The sequence below is a fragment of the Strigops habroptila genome, chromosome 1 (genome assembly GCF_004027225.2).
Source record: "Strigops habroptila isolate Jane chromosome 1, bStrHab1.2.pri, whole genome shotgun sequence".
NCBI lineage: Eukaryota > Metazoa > Chordata > Aves > Psittaciformes > Psittacidae > Strigops > Strigops habroptila.
The window spans coordinates 140196961-140214091 of record NC_044277.2 but is presented as its reverse complement, the minus strand read 5'-3'; the positions used below and the strand labels follow the sequence as shown (position 1 = coordinate 140214091).

General features: G+C 41.4%; 1 protein-coding gene across 1 annotated transcript in view; it reads left to right on the top strand.

Annotated features, from left to right (window-relative positions):
• Positions 1–7955: 7955 nt before the first annotated feature.
• OSBPL10 (oxysterol binding protein like 10) overlaps positions 7956–17131 on the top strand; it is a 106151-nt gene continuing 96975 nt past the window's right edge. The window contains exon 1 of the mRNA XM_030503786.1: positions 7956–8484. Coding sequence (XP_030359646.1) covers positions 8195–8484 — 290 coding nt within the window. The 5' untranslated portion in view covers positions 7956–8194. The remainder of the gene's footprint in view (positions 8485–17131) is intronic.

Sequence of the window (17131 nt, the reverse complement as noted above, 5' to 3'; positions counted from 1 at the left end):
CCTCTTATTGTCATTTCAGGTTGTTAGTGTCTGGAAGCTGGTTTATCAACTTTCATAACTTTAATGCTATCTCATTTTCTGGAAGCATAGCCCTATTTTTAGGCTGTAACACAATATCACCATAGTAAGGGGAAGTTTATGATTGATTGGAGCTGGCAGAGCTCAGAGTTTAGAATGTCTGGATTTGTGAAACTGCAGCTAAGGAGTGCCTGTTCCAGGCATCCTCTATGGAAAAGACCAAGGTCAGGAAAAGTTAAACTGAAAAATGGCAGCTTCCTGAGCTTGTAGTTTGATAATCCTAGAAAATTAACATTTGTTTCTGCCTTTGAAATCATGGCAAATACTCTCATGTCAAGCCATATATGAATGCACATTCAATTTTGCAGAGTAGGCTCTCAAAAGTCAAAGATCAAAGCTGACAGCTGAGATTTAGAAACCAGAGGGACAGAATCATAATTCAGCTCTTTGCATATTTGAGGTTATCTCCACTGGATGCTCCTGTCAAGGCTGAGTGTGATAGGAGAGAGCAACCGTTACGAGCGAATTCACTGGAGAAAAGGGAGAAAAAAATATGGCTGTCTTTTTCTGTCCAGCAACCAGAAGAGAATGAGATAAATGACCTTGTCAGGCCTTTATAAGCCTCAGCCTCTACTGTTTTTCAGAATCAGTGAAGATAACAGTAAATTCTGTGCTGTGAGGTCCTGCTGAACGTAACGTTGCCTATCTGTTACACCAGCGTGAAACCTGCAGACCACAAAAGAATTAGCCCAGCATTTGCATGGATTAGGCAATCTGCAGCACGCTCCTTGCATTAATCTTATTTATTGTTATATGTAAGGAATGTTTGGTTCATGTGTTTTTCATGAGCTATTGTAATTTGTCTCTTATCAGCCAAATTAAAATCACTCAATGGTGAACTCTGGCAAACAAAATGTCATCCCTTGGCGTAATTGCACACATCACACATTCTAGAGTTAATCAAAGTATAAGCCCTAAAACTATAAATCCCCAAACTGTAAAAAACCACCAAGTTTTACTGTCTTTTACTGCCCTTTACGTGCTTATTGATTGTTTTTATTGGTGAGAGCTAAAATTTAGAACTGAATGGCAAACCATACTTCAGTAGTCTATTGAATTTCCAAGAGATTTATTTAGGTAGTAAAAAGCAGTTAAAATATAGGTATCAAGATTTTCTCTAAGGTTCTTGCTTTTTGTGTTAACATTACTCACAAAAATTAGGAAATCTCTATTATCTGCCCAGCTTCTAAAACACTGTCATGGAAAAGGGAGTGAACATTATGGTTGTTTTAATACAAGGTTCCACAGTTTCAGAAAGTGTTTCAAACACTTTGTTTTTTGTCATGGCTATATATTTCAACCACATGTATTGAAATACCTACCAGCATTTTTTATGCAGATTTGTAGGTAAAACAAAGAAGTCAGTCCTGTTGCATTAGAAACTTTTATTTGTTTCAATTAGTTTTCTGTAGATGAAACTGCTCACAGAATGGACTCTGAAATTAGTAATCTAAAATACTTTCTGTGTAAGTAGTTGTTAGAAAGTTTTAACTGATTTTTTTCTCCCTTTCTCAGTGACAAATGATCTTAAATGTTTTTAATTTCCAGTGCATAGTTCTTTCCTTTTTTAAACTGTCATCCCATTGTGTGGTGGATTCTAACACTACCTAAACAGCATTTTTAAAGATGACATGAGTAAAATACAGCTCTGCTGTGGGTGAATAAAGGGATTAGAGACTGGTCCAATTTGAATGAGACTGGTTCTTAAGCTGTAAGATACTGAATGCTATTATCAAACAACTATACAAATTGCTGTTAGTGGAGTATGAGATCAGAGCCCAAATGGCATAAACTAGCATTATATTATCAATAAATATACACTCTGCACTATAAGTGCTCTATAGCAATACTTTCAGGATGTGAAAATGGTTTTGCAAATTAGGCATAAGATTACAGGTGCATAGATATTTCATTTAGAAAGTGGATGGATGGACACTAAGCTGGCTGTTTTTATAGTGATACACTGTAGGTCATATAGCCTTATGAATAATAAATGTTGTATATGACAGATTCCACTGGAAACACTCAGCTCTCAAAAAAGGTGGTATAAATGAGAGCTTAAGCGCTCTTTTAAGATAAGATATAAAAGAGTGACTGAGTAAACTCAGCCTGGTCTGAATTTGACCCTTAGTGGGCTAGTGTACTTTTCAAATCTCTGCATATTTAGCTATAGAGCTGGTAAAACTGTGCGTAAAAGGCCTGCACACTGATAAGATTTAGTATATCAACATTTACCTGTAATTCCACATCAAACTGAAAAGGGTTTCTGTATCCAGCAGGTTATAACTAGATAATCTCAGTGTTTTCTTCTGGCTCCAGTGTATAAATGAATCTATTGTAAAGAACTGTATTTGTGACTACCTATAACAACTGTTCAAACATTAGCTGGCACAGAACAAGGCTGTTCCCACTGGCTAAAATATACAATATATGGTGTCAGTGATATTTATGCTCACTTAGTTTCTCATGCTCACTTCATTTCTTTATGCACTGGTTTCCTATTTGTTTCCAGTTGCAGTTCAAAGGGCTAATTCTAACTACGCAGAAAATACCTTTCGTCATGGTTGTCCTATACATCACTCCCTCATGCACATTTAATGACATCCAATGCAAATATATATCATATGCATTCTATAAACTAGTATTCTCTCCAGCTAACCATTCCAAAGTTCGTATTCCAGAGGGTCAGACATTTTTACTGAGGTTTTTTTTCAACTGGTCTAACCTGCAAATTACAGAGCAATGCACTGTAGCTGACGACAAAAGCTAGGAGAGACGAGCTGTGGCAACACAAACCTCAGTCCAAATGAATTTGCAATGCCTCATGGTAAAGTAAATTACCCTGCACACAAGTCTCTGTTTCCTGGGCTTGATTGCTTCTTGCAGCAGAGGTAGTTTGGGTACTTTTATCATATGCTGTGTCTCTCTCGACTGTTTCCCTGTCACCAGCTTTAAGTTGAGTGAAGTTTAGGAGAATGGTTATGCTGGTGGATGAGAAACCTGGATGAAAAGCTGCTGACAACAGGATGAAGTGTGTTAAAGCAGCATATTTAGCATATGTTGTGGGCTTACAGGCACCAGGGAGGGAGAATAAGATGCATAGTGATTCAGCAAAGCTAATGCTAAAGTTGGCAGGCAGACTGCAAAGTTAAATGGCAGCCTCTCTAAGTTCTTGAAATCCTCAGGTCAGAAGTGTTTTACTCAGAATGACATGCTGGTTAAATCTAAGTGAAACCATTATATAAGATAGAACACAGTGTTAGAATTCTTGTAGTGTGTTATGAAAAGGCCAGATCAGAGGGGTCACTGCTTCTTTTTGACCTTCAAGTCCAGGAATCGGTAGAACTGGATCTGAGGAAGGACTGGAGGACATCCTGCTGCTGTGCATTGTTCCACATGCTGCATTCCTTCCCCAATTGTCTACAACTGGGGAAGCATTAGTGAAAGCAGGTGTGACTATCGCATGAACTGAACTTTAGGGATCATGTCTGAGTCATTCCAGTGCGGACATTTGTAGACTGTGGTGATAGAGGTGCACAGTGGTATGTTTCTACCCTGAGTATTGCCTGAGGTTTAGTGACAAATGGCTTTAGTCTCCAAAGCTCATGTGAAATGAAGCAGTCTCTCAGAATGACTCTGTAGGGCAAGAAGGAGGAGACAATAAAGCTGAGCAAGCCCTGGGGCATTTCCATTGAATATGTACAATGCTTGAATGTAGACCAGGCAGAAGAACTTAGTGTAGACCATATAATTAAATTCCTCCATATGATTATGATGTTAAGAAGTTGTGTGGAAATCTGGTGGCGGAAGGAGGTGCAAACAACACATTGGAAAGTAATTTGAGAAAATTGTTTGCTAGGGGAGCATTAAAAAGGTATAGAAACCCAAAGCAAGATGACCAGGAAACAGAAATTGGCAAATGCATTATGATTATGAGCTGACCTTGTTCTAGAAGCTAAAACTGTGTACCTTAGCTAAGGATGGAGAACCATCTCTGTTACCTGATAAGGGCAATTGGTATTGAATTTGTTATCTTACCAGGTGTCTTGCTTTCTAAATGGTGGGATAAATAATGAGCTATTTTGAGTCTTTGGAGTACTTAATGAAAGAGGCAAAATTCTGGTTTGGTCAGAGAGCGAAAGTAACATTTTAAAGGACCACTGTAATGGAGCAGCTGTGTTACCCTGGAAACAGTGAGAACCTTCATTAGCAGGTTGCTGTTAATAAATAGCTAATTGAGGATACTTGTAACAAAGCATAAATCATGCAGTATTGCATCAGACTAAGTCAGTGTGTATTACCCTGAAGTCTAGATCTCTACTGGGACAGACCATTAGGTAGTCTAAAAAAATTACAGTCTGGTATTTAAAACAAATGAGGATAGGGGCTAACTGATAGCAAGATTGCTGTGGAGGGTTGCCCGGCGCTGTTAGATTGCAACAGCATGTACATAATGGGAAGGGAAAAGGGATGAGAAGAATTACATATTCTTTTGCTTAAATACAATGTAGAAGCTGCATAGGGTGCCACTATCTAACTCTAAAGGACCTCTGGTTAACCAAGGGGAAAGAATCCTTAGTATATGAAAAGCTGCACTATAGGTTAAGTAAAAGGTCTACCTAGTCCAGTACTTTGTTCCTTCCACTAACAGGTACTCAGAGAAAGACTCAAGAACAGGGCAGGGATTATTTCATCAATAAACAGTCTTCAAGGATTCAGAAGTTTAGGGCCTTTCTGAACTTCAAATATATCCAAAACGCTTTGGTCAATGTTGTTTAAAGATTCTTCAAAAACAATTGCTTTGTTTGACATCCCAAACCGTCTCACAACAAGGAATTTTACAAGAACAAATCATGTGAAAAAGTACTTTCTTGTGCTTGTTCTGAGCCAGCTGCCCCACAGTTCTTGTTTCATGAGAAACACTGTATTGTACACTAGTTATCTCTTTTCCAACTGGAAACCCTGTTCAGTTAGCTCTCTCCACATAGAAAAGCTGGGATTCATACCTTTTCTCTTTTTCCTCTGTTTTTTTTGAAGGAATATTATAAATGCAGAGTACACAGGCTCTGGCTGTACTATAGATTTATATAGCAGCATGCTGTTGTTTCTGTTTTCCTAATGAGCTCATCACAGCTGTTTGCTTGATTACCCTTGAACAGTGAGATGGGGTTTTCAGAGGACTATTTAAAATGACTCCAAGGTCTCTTTTCTGAGAGACTATAGCTAATTTATAGATCGTCATTATGGATGCAAAGTAGAAGCTATTTTCTCCCCATGTGCTTTACTTTGGTTTTTTAGCAATGTTAAATTTCAACTGCCATTTTATCAGCAATTTAATCACTACTGTGAGATCTTTCTGCTATATTTTTCACTTGATTCTGGTTTTAACTATGAGTGAATGAGGAGGGATTCTGATTTAAGAAGATACTCAGTAACCTAGATCCCAACTCAGAGAAGTGGTTTCCCTCTATTTGAAAAGTGGTCATTTATTCCTGTGTTTCGTATCCCATCTATTAACTAGTTTGTAACTTGTAAGCGGACTTCCTATGTTATCATACCACAGTAATCCTTCTAGCAGCAGTGAAGTATGTTTTGGGATTTTGTGGACAGGGTATACTTACAGCCCATTGTCCCTTTCATTTCAGAAACTCCCTGAGGAGTGCACCACTGTCATGTGAGTTTTATTGTATACAAAGATGCAGAAAGCATCTCTATACCTGTGTAAGATGGTTTCTTTTCCTGTTATAATCCTCTCCCAGTAAATTGTGTGGAAGGCAGAAAAAATTACATTCATTACGTATAATGTAGAACGTATATAGGTAATGTGTTGCAGTGGCTGATGTGATGACACTGTTATTCCATTAAATCATTTTGTTCCACTGTTCTGGGCTGTCATTGTAACTGATTATGAGGAGAAATGAAGGGATCTCATCCTTATCTCTAGTGAGCAGGGTCTGAGCTTTGTGAAGGAGTATGCCTTGTTTGTTCTAATGTCTTCTGAAAACTGTGGTCATGAGAAGTGGTGGAGTTGAGTCTGAGAATGAAGATTTTCAGATTGTGGTTATGGAGTTTCTTTCCACAGTGAACAATGGAATGTGAACAGCTTAAGTAACAGCTCTGACTTGGAAAAGTAGTTACTCTAAAATACTGTGTTCTAAAAAATAACCGAGTTCATAATCTTTGCCTGTACTGCAAGAGACACGCATGAAATGTTCCATCAATGAAATACTAAATTAAAATTCAAGTTTCCAGACTGCAGTGCCGCAGTATTTAGCTAAAATGTGAGAAGTTTAACCACCCAAAATTCAGAATCAGGTTGCCCAACATTTCAGCTACCCAACCACAACACATATGGTATGATTTTCCAGAGAGAAAACTGGGAGAAGCAAAGTTAGGAGCCCTCCTCTCTATACTGATTTATGCGGTGAATATAGACCTCTAGCTGTATGTGTATTGGGACGGTTTGAGTATCTTCTGAAGTGTAGAACACAGGGAACACATGATACTTGGTACACAGACTGTAAAACTTTCCACGGGTTTAAAGCACAGGAGATAAACTTAGTTCATATTTTGCCATAGACTGTCTGAGCTCCTCTATATTTCAGGTCTCCAATTATTAAAAGACAAGAAGAATAACCACATCTCTAGCATGCTGTGAAGAAACATATTGTAACAGAACCGAGGCACTTGGCTAATGAAGCAAGAATGGCCACAGAAGTGATTTGGGGATATTGAAGCACACAGATTTGTACTGAGCTGACTGTACAAGGACCTGCTTAGCTTTTTACAGTGATCTGGAGGTTGCATCCTCTGTTCTCAGGACATGTGATTTAACCCACAGTGGTGTTTTTTGCAAAGTCTGGGTGAGTGATAGGACTGATGATAAGGGGTGTTGGCCGGTGAGAAACTAATATGAGCCAGCAGTGTACGCTCACAGCCCAAACAGCCAACCATGTGCTGGGCTGCATCAAAAGCAGTGTGACCAGCAGGTCGAAGGAGGTGATCCTGCCCCTCTACTCTGCTCTCGTGAGACCTTGGAGTATTGCATACAGTTCTGGTGTCCCCAATGTAGGAAGGACATGGAGCTGTTGGAGCAAGTCCACAGGAGGGCCACGAGGATGATCAGGGGCTGGAGCACCTCCCGTATGAAGACAGGCTGAGAAAGTTGGGGCTGTTGAGCCTGGAGAAGAGAAGCTGTGTGGAGACCTCAGAGCAGCCTTCCAGTATCTGAAGGAGGCCTACAAGGATGCTGGGGAGGGACTATTATATCAGAGACTCTAGTGATAGGATGAGGAGCAATGAGTTCAAACTTAAACAGTGGAGATTTAGATTAGATACAAGATAGAAATTCTTTACTGTGCGAATGATGAAGACACCAGAACAGGCTGCCCAAGGAAGTTGTGAGTGCTCCGTCCCTGGCAGCATTCAAGGCCAGGTTGGATGGGGCTCGGAGCAACCTGGTCTAGTGTGAGGCGTCCTTGCCCACGGCAGGGTGGTTGGAACTAGGCGATCTTAAGGTCCTTTCCAACTCTAACCAGTCCATGATTCTATGGGATGGTATGTCGACACACATTATGTGCAGCAGCACATGCTGTGCGTTGGGCACAACGGCCATGCTCCTGACTGCTGGGCACACCACCAGCCTCTCGGTTCGTCACCGTGTGCGGGCACTGCTCAGTGCCGGTGCACTGGCCCGTGGGCAGTCCTGGCCTTGGTGCCACGCTCCGAGGTAAGGCCAGGGCAGCGATGCGCCCCGGCCCGTTCCGGTGCCACGCTCCCTGCTCTGGCAGGCACAGCTTCCGTGTCCGCCGGCACTTCGCCTCACGCACCGAGCACCCCCTTCGCCGCGGCCGCCCGGCTCCTGCCGCCAGGGCAGCGGCCTGGCCTGGCCCGGCTCCGGCAGCCCGGAGCGCCCCGAGTCCCGGGGCACCGGCCGCCGCCCCGCTCCCCTCCGGAGCTCCCGAGGAGGCGGCGCGGCGGTTCCCTCGCCCGGCGCGGCCCGGCCCCTTCTCCCTCGGGCGCCGCCCCTCCCCGCGCCGCCTGTGAGTCAGGGCTTTGCCGGGCACGGGCGGCAGCCGCGGCCGGAGCGGGCTCGCAGCCTGCGCCGCGGGGCTCCATGGAGAAGGCGGCCGCGGTGAGCGAGGGCGGCAGCAACAGCAGCAGCCGCAGCAGCAGCCGCCCCACATCGGCGGGCTCGTCCCCCTCGTCCTCCTCCGCCAGCCGCGGGCTGCCGGGCCGTGCGGCGGCGAGGCTGGATGGAGGCGGGGGGGGCGGCGGGAGCAGCCCCGGCTCGGCGGCGGCCAGCCCGGGGGGCACGCAGGCGCCCGGCGGCGGCAGGCGGCGGGAGCCGGTGCTGGAGGGGACGCTCAGCAAATACACCAACCTCCTGCAGGGCTGGCAGAGCAGGTAAACCCGCGGGCCCAGGGTCCTCGCCCCCTGCCGCCCCCCGCCACAAGATGGTGTCCGGGCAGCCGCTGACCCTTCCCCGGCCGCCGCGGGCAGGTAGGCCGGGCTGTGCCGCCAGCCCTGCCCGCGGCCAGGCGCCTTTCCTCTCCGCTTTCCTTCCTTCTGTCTTAACTCGTTTGTCTTCCCAGCCAAAGGAGCGTAAGGACGGGGCGGGGGGCGGCCCGGTGCTGGCGGGGGCAGGGGAGGGTTAACGCCGTACATGCTGGTCTCCCGGCTGTGTCCCGTTTTTAAGCTCCTTTTCTATCACGTTAGACTCCTTCTTTTGTGAAGTTACCTTGGATAACTAAAGAATGTAAACCCGAGTGAGAACCTCCCAAAAGAGATGGGGAAAAATGACATGGTTGTGATTATTATTATTATTTTGCTATAGGGTGTGACAGCGGAAACAGTTACCTGTGTGTTCATTAAGATCTCTTCTGTTGCTATATCCTACCTGTTTGACAAGTCTTAATTTATGTTGATATGGTGACAGGCCCTGGTCCTGCAATTTGTTGGGTGTGGACACACTGATGTGCATCTGTGGAAGTCCCTGGTTTTGAATCTAGCATCTCAGTGTAAAATTGTTTACAGAGTTGGAGTCCAGACTGTGGAGTTAAAAATGCTGTGTTGGGATCTGTTGAAATCGAGAGAGAAGCAAATGCTATACAGAGAACATTTACAGGACTAGTTATGAACCTCTGTACAAACCTTTAAAAAACAAACCAAACCCCCCCGCCTCCCCAAACCTACCAAAACCTGCTATTGCTTAAGTGATCCCAAGGAGTAAGAACATGGGCCTGGCTGGGACCTTGATGTTCTGACAGTAGTTTTAAAGCATTTGTAAGTGACACAGTTAAATTGCACAAATGCCAGTGATGCTAGGATGCTGACTCGTGTGGGGCTCAATCAGCGGTAGGAGTACTATAGCAGTACTTCCTGGAAAGTTTAAGGAGCTGGTCTAATTCTATACGCTGGAGGTGTGCCAGTTGTGAGTGATAATGAATGTGTTTGGTATGATTTGGACACGTGCTTACCTCCATAAAAGTAGACTGCTTAAGTGTAGACACAGAGAAGGCCCTTTACTAGTCTGTCATTCAGTTGCTGCAGTTCTGTGCTACATTCACATTACACTTGTGTCTGTCTCTAGATTTATGTGGTCTTCCTGTAGTTTTCTTTAAAAACCAAAAAACCACCTCTTAATACCTAAATTGTAGGACTAAAATGCATGACTTAAAAAGCCCATCCTTCCCCTTTCTCCCTCACCCCCCCCCAACACCTCTTTGTGTAGAAATGGTGACTCTTTTTACTGTGAGTGATTTTAAGGGTTACTTTCATGTAACCTGATGAAATTACAAAGTAGAAGTCATTGCTTGTAAATCTTTGGGTCTAGAACTGCCTGTTGGTTGTATTTGGGAGCAGATTAAATATTTGATAAGGCCGACATATAGCATGTAGAATCTGTGTATGTCCAAGAAACTTTTAGCTTTTTTCCATCATGTTTTCAGAGAATGAAGTGACATTCATATCACAGCACTTGGAAATTAATGTCTGTTTATTTTTAGTAGTCTTTTTTTAATGCCGCTTTATTGTGCTTTGTCAATTGCCAGTTTTGCTTCCTGTTAATCTGGCTGTTTGAGCAAGTGGTTTATGATAACCCAGAGCTTTTAGGCTAAATAACTTGTTTAGTTTATTTACTCTGTTCTGTTGATGTATGTATCTGTTGTTGGCATGGGGAATCTGATACAAGTTCTAAACAGAACAGCTGAAACTTGAGGCTTACAAAAGTTGGTCTTACTATGTAAGATCTGATAAATGAGTAGTGGTCTCGTGGGTTGAGCGTAGTTGTCTGCTTGGCCATCTGAGTATCTGTTACAGAGTGTATTTTCTGTGATTTGGAGCTCAGTCTGTAAGAGTTGCTAAGTGACTTCATAGCTGGCACCTGCAAATCAATCCAGAGTGTATGTGTTACTGAATGATCACACAAATTAGTTCCGAGTTTACTTCATCTGAAAAAACACAAGATTGTTTAACCACATGATCAATACTGCCAGATGGTGTGAATATAAACAAAATGGAAAAATAAAGCACAAACTGACAAGAGTTCAGTGATCATGGATTCGGAATGTGCTTCTTCAGAGTTCCTTATCTGTTAGCCTAAACAATTTAAATGTGTTTAATGTTAGCTTATGCCATGTGGTATTGAAGTCGAAAGGCTTTCCTAGGTTATCCAACACTTCCTGTGCAAAGTAGGCTCTACAAGTCTAAAGAAATTACTGTCATTTGAAGTATAATAAAGTAGTTTCCCTTTCTTATCAATTGTCCTTCAACAGGTGTATGCAAGATAGTCTTAGTTTGGATGAGGCAATTGAGTGTGAATACTGAAGCATAATACTGCATTTGTAAGCATTAACTGAATTAATTGGAAGGCCTTAAGTTGAGTCAATCTGGAGAGCTCTATTACTTTCTATTTTCAGAATTTCTGAGGGTTTCTTGTTGATTACTAAGGAAATCTATTTGTTCTGCTCTAGCAGGTCAGGAACACCCTGATCTGGAAATAAGTGAGGTGGTTCTTCACCTTTATAACTAGCAGAAGGAAATGCTGGTTTTTTGTTTGGTTATTTTGAGACAGTTTGTTGTGTGGTGAAGGAGTCGAGGGGCCTGGGCACCAAGAGTATCTCCCACTAAAGTCTGCGACTTTCTGTGGATTTACACAGGTATGAGTGCAGAGAGCGGAACTTAATCTAAAACACAGATGCTTTGACGTAAGAACACTTGTGTCTGGTCTGAGACATTGGGGAATCTGACTGTCTTCACTTATGAAATTACAAGTAATTATGTTCTCAGAATTGAAGTACTGCAAGGGAGCATTTCTGTTGGGATTTACTTGTTCTGTGTATATGGGAGAGTAGTAGCTTGTATTTTAAATGGGAGTTGCGTGGTTGGATGGACAAATATGTCTCTTGAATCATCTCATGCAAAACCTATTCTGCATGAATTAATTTGATAATAATGAAATACTTACTGCCTGTGGCATTGTTACTATGTTTTTGAATAGATCCATAAAGCGTTATAAAGTCTTAAAATTCCATTTGACCAAAGTAATGTGAAATTCACTTGTGGTCTGCCTCCCCCTTTTCCTTGAAAATGTTTTTAATACTTCTAGAGTTTTGTCCTGCAAGGGACTGTGAGCTCCTGAATCATCTGCATTTGGGCTGGGGCTTAAATTTGGATTTGTAACAGCTGATGGTAGTGGTGTTGCCTTTCTGAGTTGAACTGCTCTAAGTTGTTTTGTAGCCCAGGTGTTTTCTAAAGCATTACTTTGGCATATTCCTCTCTCAGCTGAGACATATATTGTGTTACCAGTCTGCATGAGTTGTGCCTGATGGTTGGGCACCACCAGACTGCTTTTGGGCCATAGTTGTATAGGTATACCAATATAAATGCTGGGGGAAGTCTGTCCTAGAGAAATAAACTAGGTTTTTTTAATACAGAATAAATCATACTGTCAGGATGCTGACAGTATCTGAGAAGGGGAAATTAACCAAATGCTTATTTAATGTTTGTAAAGTTTGCTGAAATGGGAATTTTTTTGTTCTTATTAGAATCAGATTAACACCAACCCATCCGCCACGTGTGTTTTTGTCATATTGTGTTTCTGGCATATCTACGCAGCGCTTTGTGTGGTGGTGTAATAACTTCCAGGATTTCCTTCACATTTTGCTGTTGAAACTTTCTCTCTGTAAGTGTCATTAATGCTCACTTACAAAAAGAAAATGAATTAAAAATAAATCTCTTTAAGTGATATCACTAATTTCTTTGCAGGAAAATTAGGGCTTTCAGTTAAGATGCACTTTGCCTTCGTTTAGTTAGTGGTTGATTAAACCTAACTGGTTTAATCACAAACTGGTTGATTTAGTTTGAATAGCATTTGCTGTTGCTTCTAAACCAGCTCTGTTGGGAGAATGGAGATGGCTGTTCAAACAGTGAAGTCAAAGAAGGAATTGTAACAAGGTAAGAGAGAGGCTGAGAAATCCATCATTCGTTGCCCTTCAGTGATGCTTACAAGAAACATTTGGAAGAAGACAACGTTGAACCTCAGGCTGAAATTGAAAAGGATTAAGGAGTTGGTTTGCACTCTGGAGATGTGGATTCTGGTTGGGGAACTGCCGTGGACATTTCTCTTGTCCCCAGGCAGGTAATCCAAGTTCTTTGTTCCTCAGCTGCTTATGCCTATACAGAGGATAATCTAATAATCTATTGCATAAGATTCTTGATGATAATGTAGGAAAAATGTGTTTAAAACAAATGGGACTCGGACATTTTCAATCGGGCAGTATATTTGGGATTTGCAAGTGCACTTCAGAGCTCAGAGGCAGTCTTGTACCAGAGGGAACGAAGTGACAGGCAAAATAGAGCGTGGTGTTCCTTTCACCCAGATGTCACACTTAGCTTTCAGACGGTGAAAAGAAGTGGCAGTTGGCACTAACACCGAGGCGCGCACTTACTCTTATCTAGGTTTTATTACTAGCTCGTTTTGCTGCTAGCTTTTTGAATGGTGATTTCTGTGCTTAGCAACGCGATGATAAATGTGGTTAGAGGGAGCACACGTGCACTTGCTGGCTCATTTAAAAACCCCCACCACTTTATGAATATGGATTTTGTTCATGTAGGAGAAGTGACAGTAAGTTGTTAAACTAAGTAATGTGCCTGCAGTCTTTTATGAGTATGTAAGAAAAGTATTCAGAAGATTTCCCCAGTCATTTTATATTTAAAAACAATTGTGTAATAAGAAGAACGTATTTGGGCTTTAGCTTCTCATAATATTCTTACTTTGTTCTTTATGATGTATCTAAAAGGTTGAACCTTCTAAGTGAAAAGGATGCTAAAAATGCTATAACTATTAATTTTTAATGTAAAATTATATTCGTTAAATATGTATTATAATGAACGATGAAACAAAAAGTATTGAATTTGGTTCAACTAAAAATGCTTGAGTTTCTTTGGTCCTAGCACACTTATACAGTTTTGTTTTCAATTATCTTGGCATTGAGGTTTAGATCTTGTAGTCTTGCGGATAACTTACTGAGATGTTTGATTACTTTTTGGAACCTAATCCAGGGAGGCAAAGTTTGCTTAGTATTTAACTGTCGCATATAAAAATGCCTCAGTAAACACTGTCGAAATGCTTCTGCATTTCTCTTTCTAAGACAGCATTTAATTACTAAGTAATTTGAAGAACGTAAGTCCTTAACTAGTCAGTTCTGTAGCACATGCCGTAGAATTTGTCATGGTTTCTGTTCCACCTAGACTTGTGTTTCTCATTCGATATCTGAGAATTTTTCTTCTAGTGACAGAGGTTTCTGCTCTATAAATATGGGAATATTTTGTCCAGCTTTAATCACTACTTAAAAAAATTGCTTTTTGTTCTTAATACACGTCAGCCTTTGACTTTTCATTGAATCTCATTATGCGGGTTGTGTATGAGACTGGAGATACCTCTTTCCAAGTTTAATTTCTATGCATAGTCTTTTTGGGCTAGCTAGTTAAAGTTTGTCTGTATTTGGAGAATCTAGACCAATGGAGTGTTCTTGCTGCAAGTCAGATCTGCCACTAGTTTTAAAAATTTCTGATAGTTCTGATTATTATTTGGTATTTCAGTGTTTTTCTTCACATGTGGACACCAGAACTGTGTACAGTTTCAGTTGTGCTTGCACTAGGGATCAAATACAGGTTGGGGGTTGGCATCCCATTTCCTCCAACACAGTATTCCCTGCTTAGAAAGCTCAAAGCTTATTAGCTTTTTAGGCCTCTATCATTATTTTTTTTGGAAACTAGGTTGCTAATTTTGCCTCGTAAGTTTAACTGTTGGTCTTATTACACACAACACTGAGACCTCATGTTCCCTGTTGCTGCCCAGGTTCTCCAGACAGGTCTCTTCATAGCCACACTCTTGTTATTTCCTCCTTGCTTTGCTTAAGCCATCAGTGGTGCAAGGCCCTGGTGCTAGTTATGCCATTTTCTCATGATATCCAGTAACATATGGCATAGTACTACCAAAATGAGTGCCAGAAGTGTCAAAATGAAGAGTATCACTTCACTATCCTTTTTTTGGATGGGAAGGTGATGAAAAGGAGTGCTGTGGGAGCTGTCACCCTGCGGTACACTCTCTCCACAGGCAGCATGTTCTTGCATATCCCCAGTGATACTTCTTGGGCTTTCTCATGGTATTTGCATGCCCCGTTCTTGAGGGGGTAAAAATAGTAGTTAATTACTTGTTTGCAGAAGACAGTTTTAATATGTAGTTGTGGAAACTGATTATTAGGTAGAAGAATTGCTTGGACAAAATAATCAGCAGATTTTCCTTACCCTGGATTTTTATGAGTCAGTGTTTTTCCAGGTAAATCCCCTATGTTGTAATTATGAGGTTTTTGTCACTAGATGCATGATTTTATTTTGATGGCATTGGAATACATGTTGTTTGCTGATGGTAGCTGATTTTCATGTCATCAGCAATATTTGTGGAATATTTTTTCCCTATCTAGGTCATTGCTGAGCACTCCAAAGCCAAGAACTGGTTGCCAAAGAGCCCCATTAGAAATACATTCACTCAAAGATCCTCATTTAGTTATATTTGAGGCTGGCTCCATCTTTTGACTATTTTTCAATGCGATTAATATGTCTTGTTCATTTTTTTTTAATTATACCTAAAACCTAAAATGCTGCCTGCATTAGAACATTGCTTCAATGCTGTTAATATTCTGAAGCAAACATGTGGTATCGGAAGCCTAGCAGCTTTTCTGGAGGAAATTTGGTTTTAGTAGATTACCATGCTTCAAATATCTTCTGTTTGTTTAAAAATGTGCTGTATCAACCGTCCTGTTATTTTATTGAGCATTGGGTAGGCTGAGAGGCCTATGCAATTAACTAGACTGATGCGTTTATACTTAAATATTTGCACAGTGTAGTTTCTTTCAGTTTGGAACTTTCCCGTTGTTTTTGGTGGAAAGGAGCTGGATGCACCAAGTATTGATGAACTGTAGCATTTTGAATCACTCACTATATGTTTAGTGAAACTTAACTATTTTGCTGGTAATATCTTTCTGATAAAACTAATAAAACACAGTTTAAAATTTGGAGTGCTGCTCTGCAGAGTAAAAGACAAGGCTACACTGATATGTAGTATTAATTGCTTGGTGGTTGTTTCAGGAGACTTCGACAGGCTAAATGCAGTTGCTATTGTGTATCTCTTAGTCCGCTCAAGAGCATTGTACAGCATTTGCAGGTGCCTTAAGGTATTTGTCTGGAAAGACCTTAGGCTATCAGTTGGGTGGTTGTAAGTTGAAATCCCTAAATTAATAGTTTTTGCAGATCTGAATAAGTTACTGTTACTAGTTCTCATATCAAGTACATATTTCTTAGTGACCTAGGAAATGGCTTTTCTTCAGCTACACAGCCTTGTAGAGGTTACCTGTTGCAGTATGAAGAGTTGAGCTTTGTCAGGTTCCCAAGATTTTTTTATAAGGTAAGTCAGTGATGATTATTTGATTTGGTTGAGGATGGACTTGGAGCACAGTTAAGAATTGTGATGAGACAACTTGCCTAGGTCATTCAACAGGATACTTAGAAGTAGTGCATAAATATAAGGGGCTCTGTATTGATAAAGCATCTGCATTTACCTTATAGACAGGATTGTGAACTCACTGCCACTTAGTGCTGTACCGGTTGCGACATCTTTCATTGAGATAGGGTGATGCTTTTATGTAAGGGACACGTACACACTGTGGGAAAATCTACACACCGGAGTCAGACTAGTGTGCTTAACCTCACCAGGAGAGGGGTGTGTTTGTTTTTGTAGCTCCGGAATGTGGAGAAAACCTTCCCAGTAAAAGGAGAATAGTTTAAGCTACTGCAGGCAAGAGCAGGCATTCTGCTATTATGCTCCTTAAATTTATAAAATTAAAAGGGGAGGGGGAGAGGGGAAACAGCCAATTTCTTGCCTTTCTCCTGAGCTGGCAGGGAACTGAAAAAGAGTTGTATGAGGTTTCTCTGTACTGCTTTTATCGTGTTGATAGGAGGAAGATAATGACATTGATCATGAAAAAGATACCGATGTGTAGGCAAGATGGAGGAGCAAAATGTGTTATTCATTGCTGCAAGCATTTGGGAGTTTTGCACTGGCACAGAAACCTCTCTTGAAGAGTTTTTTTTTTTTTGGTGCCTTATCACACCAGGCTTTTTATAGAAGCTCCTGCTCTTGAAAACAGAATAAAGCTCCTTCTCTTTTTCTCTCTGAGCTGGAAGGTTTGCCTTCCACACCATAAGGTGTAGTGTGGGTTTTGTCCTTTTTTCTTTTTCTTATTGCCTCTGTTTTATCTTACCTGGTCATTAGGCTTTGATTTTGTGACTGTTGAGCTCATGTGTCAAACTTCATCTTATTTTTATTATGCAAGTGCAAGGAAAGGGTAGTTTTGCAATAGAACAAAGGACGAAAGAAGAGATATAGAATGGTGGGAGAGGTTTAGAAAAGGAGTTAAATCCTCTGGAGGAGGGCCGATGGAGGAAAAGGGAAGAAACAGAGGAGACAAGGAAATAGATACTAAACTGAAGC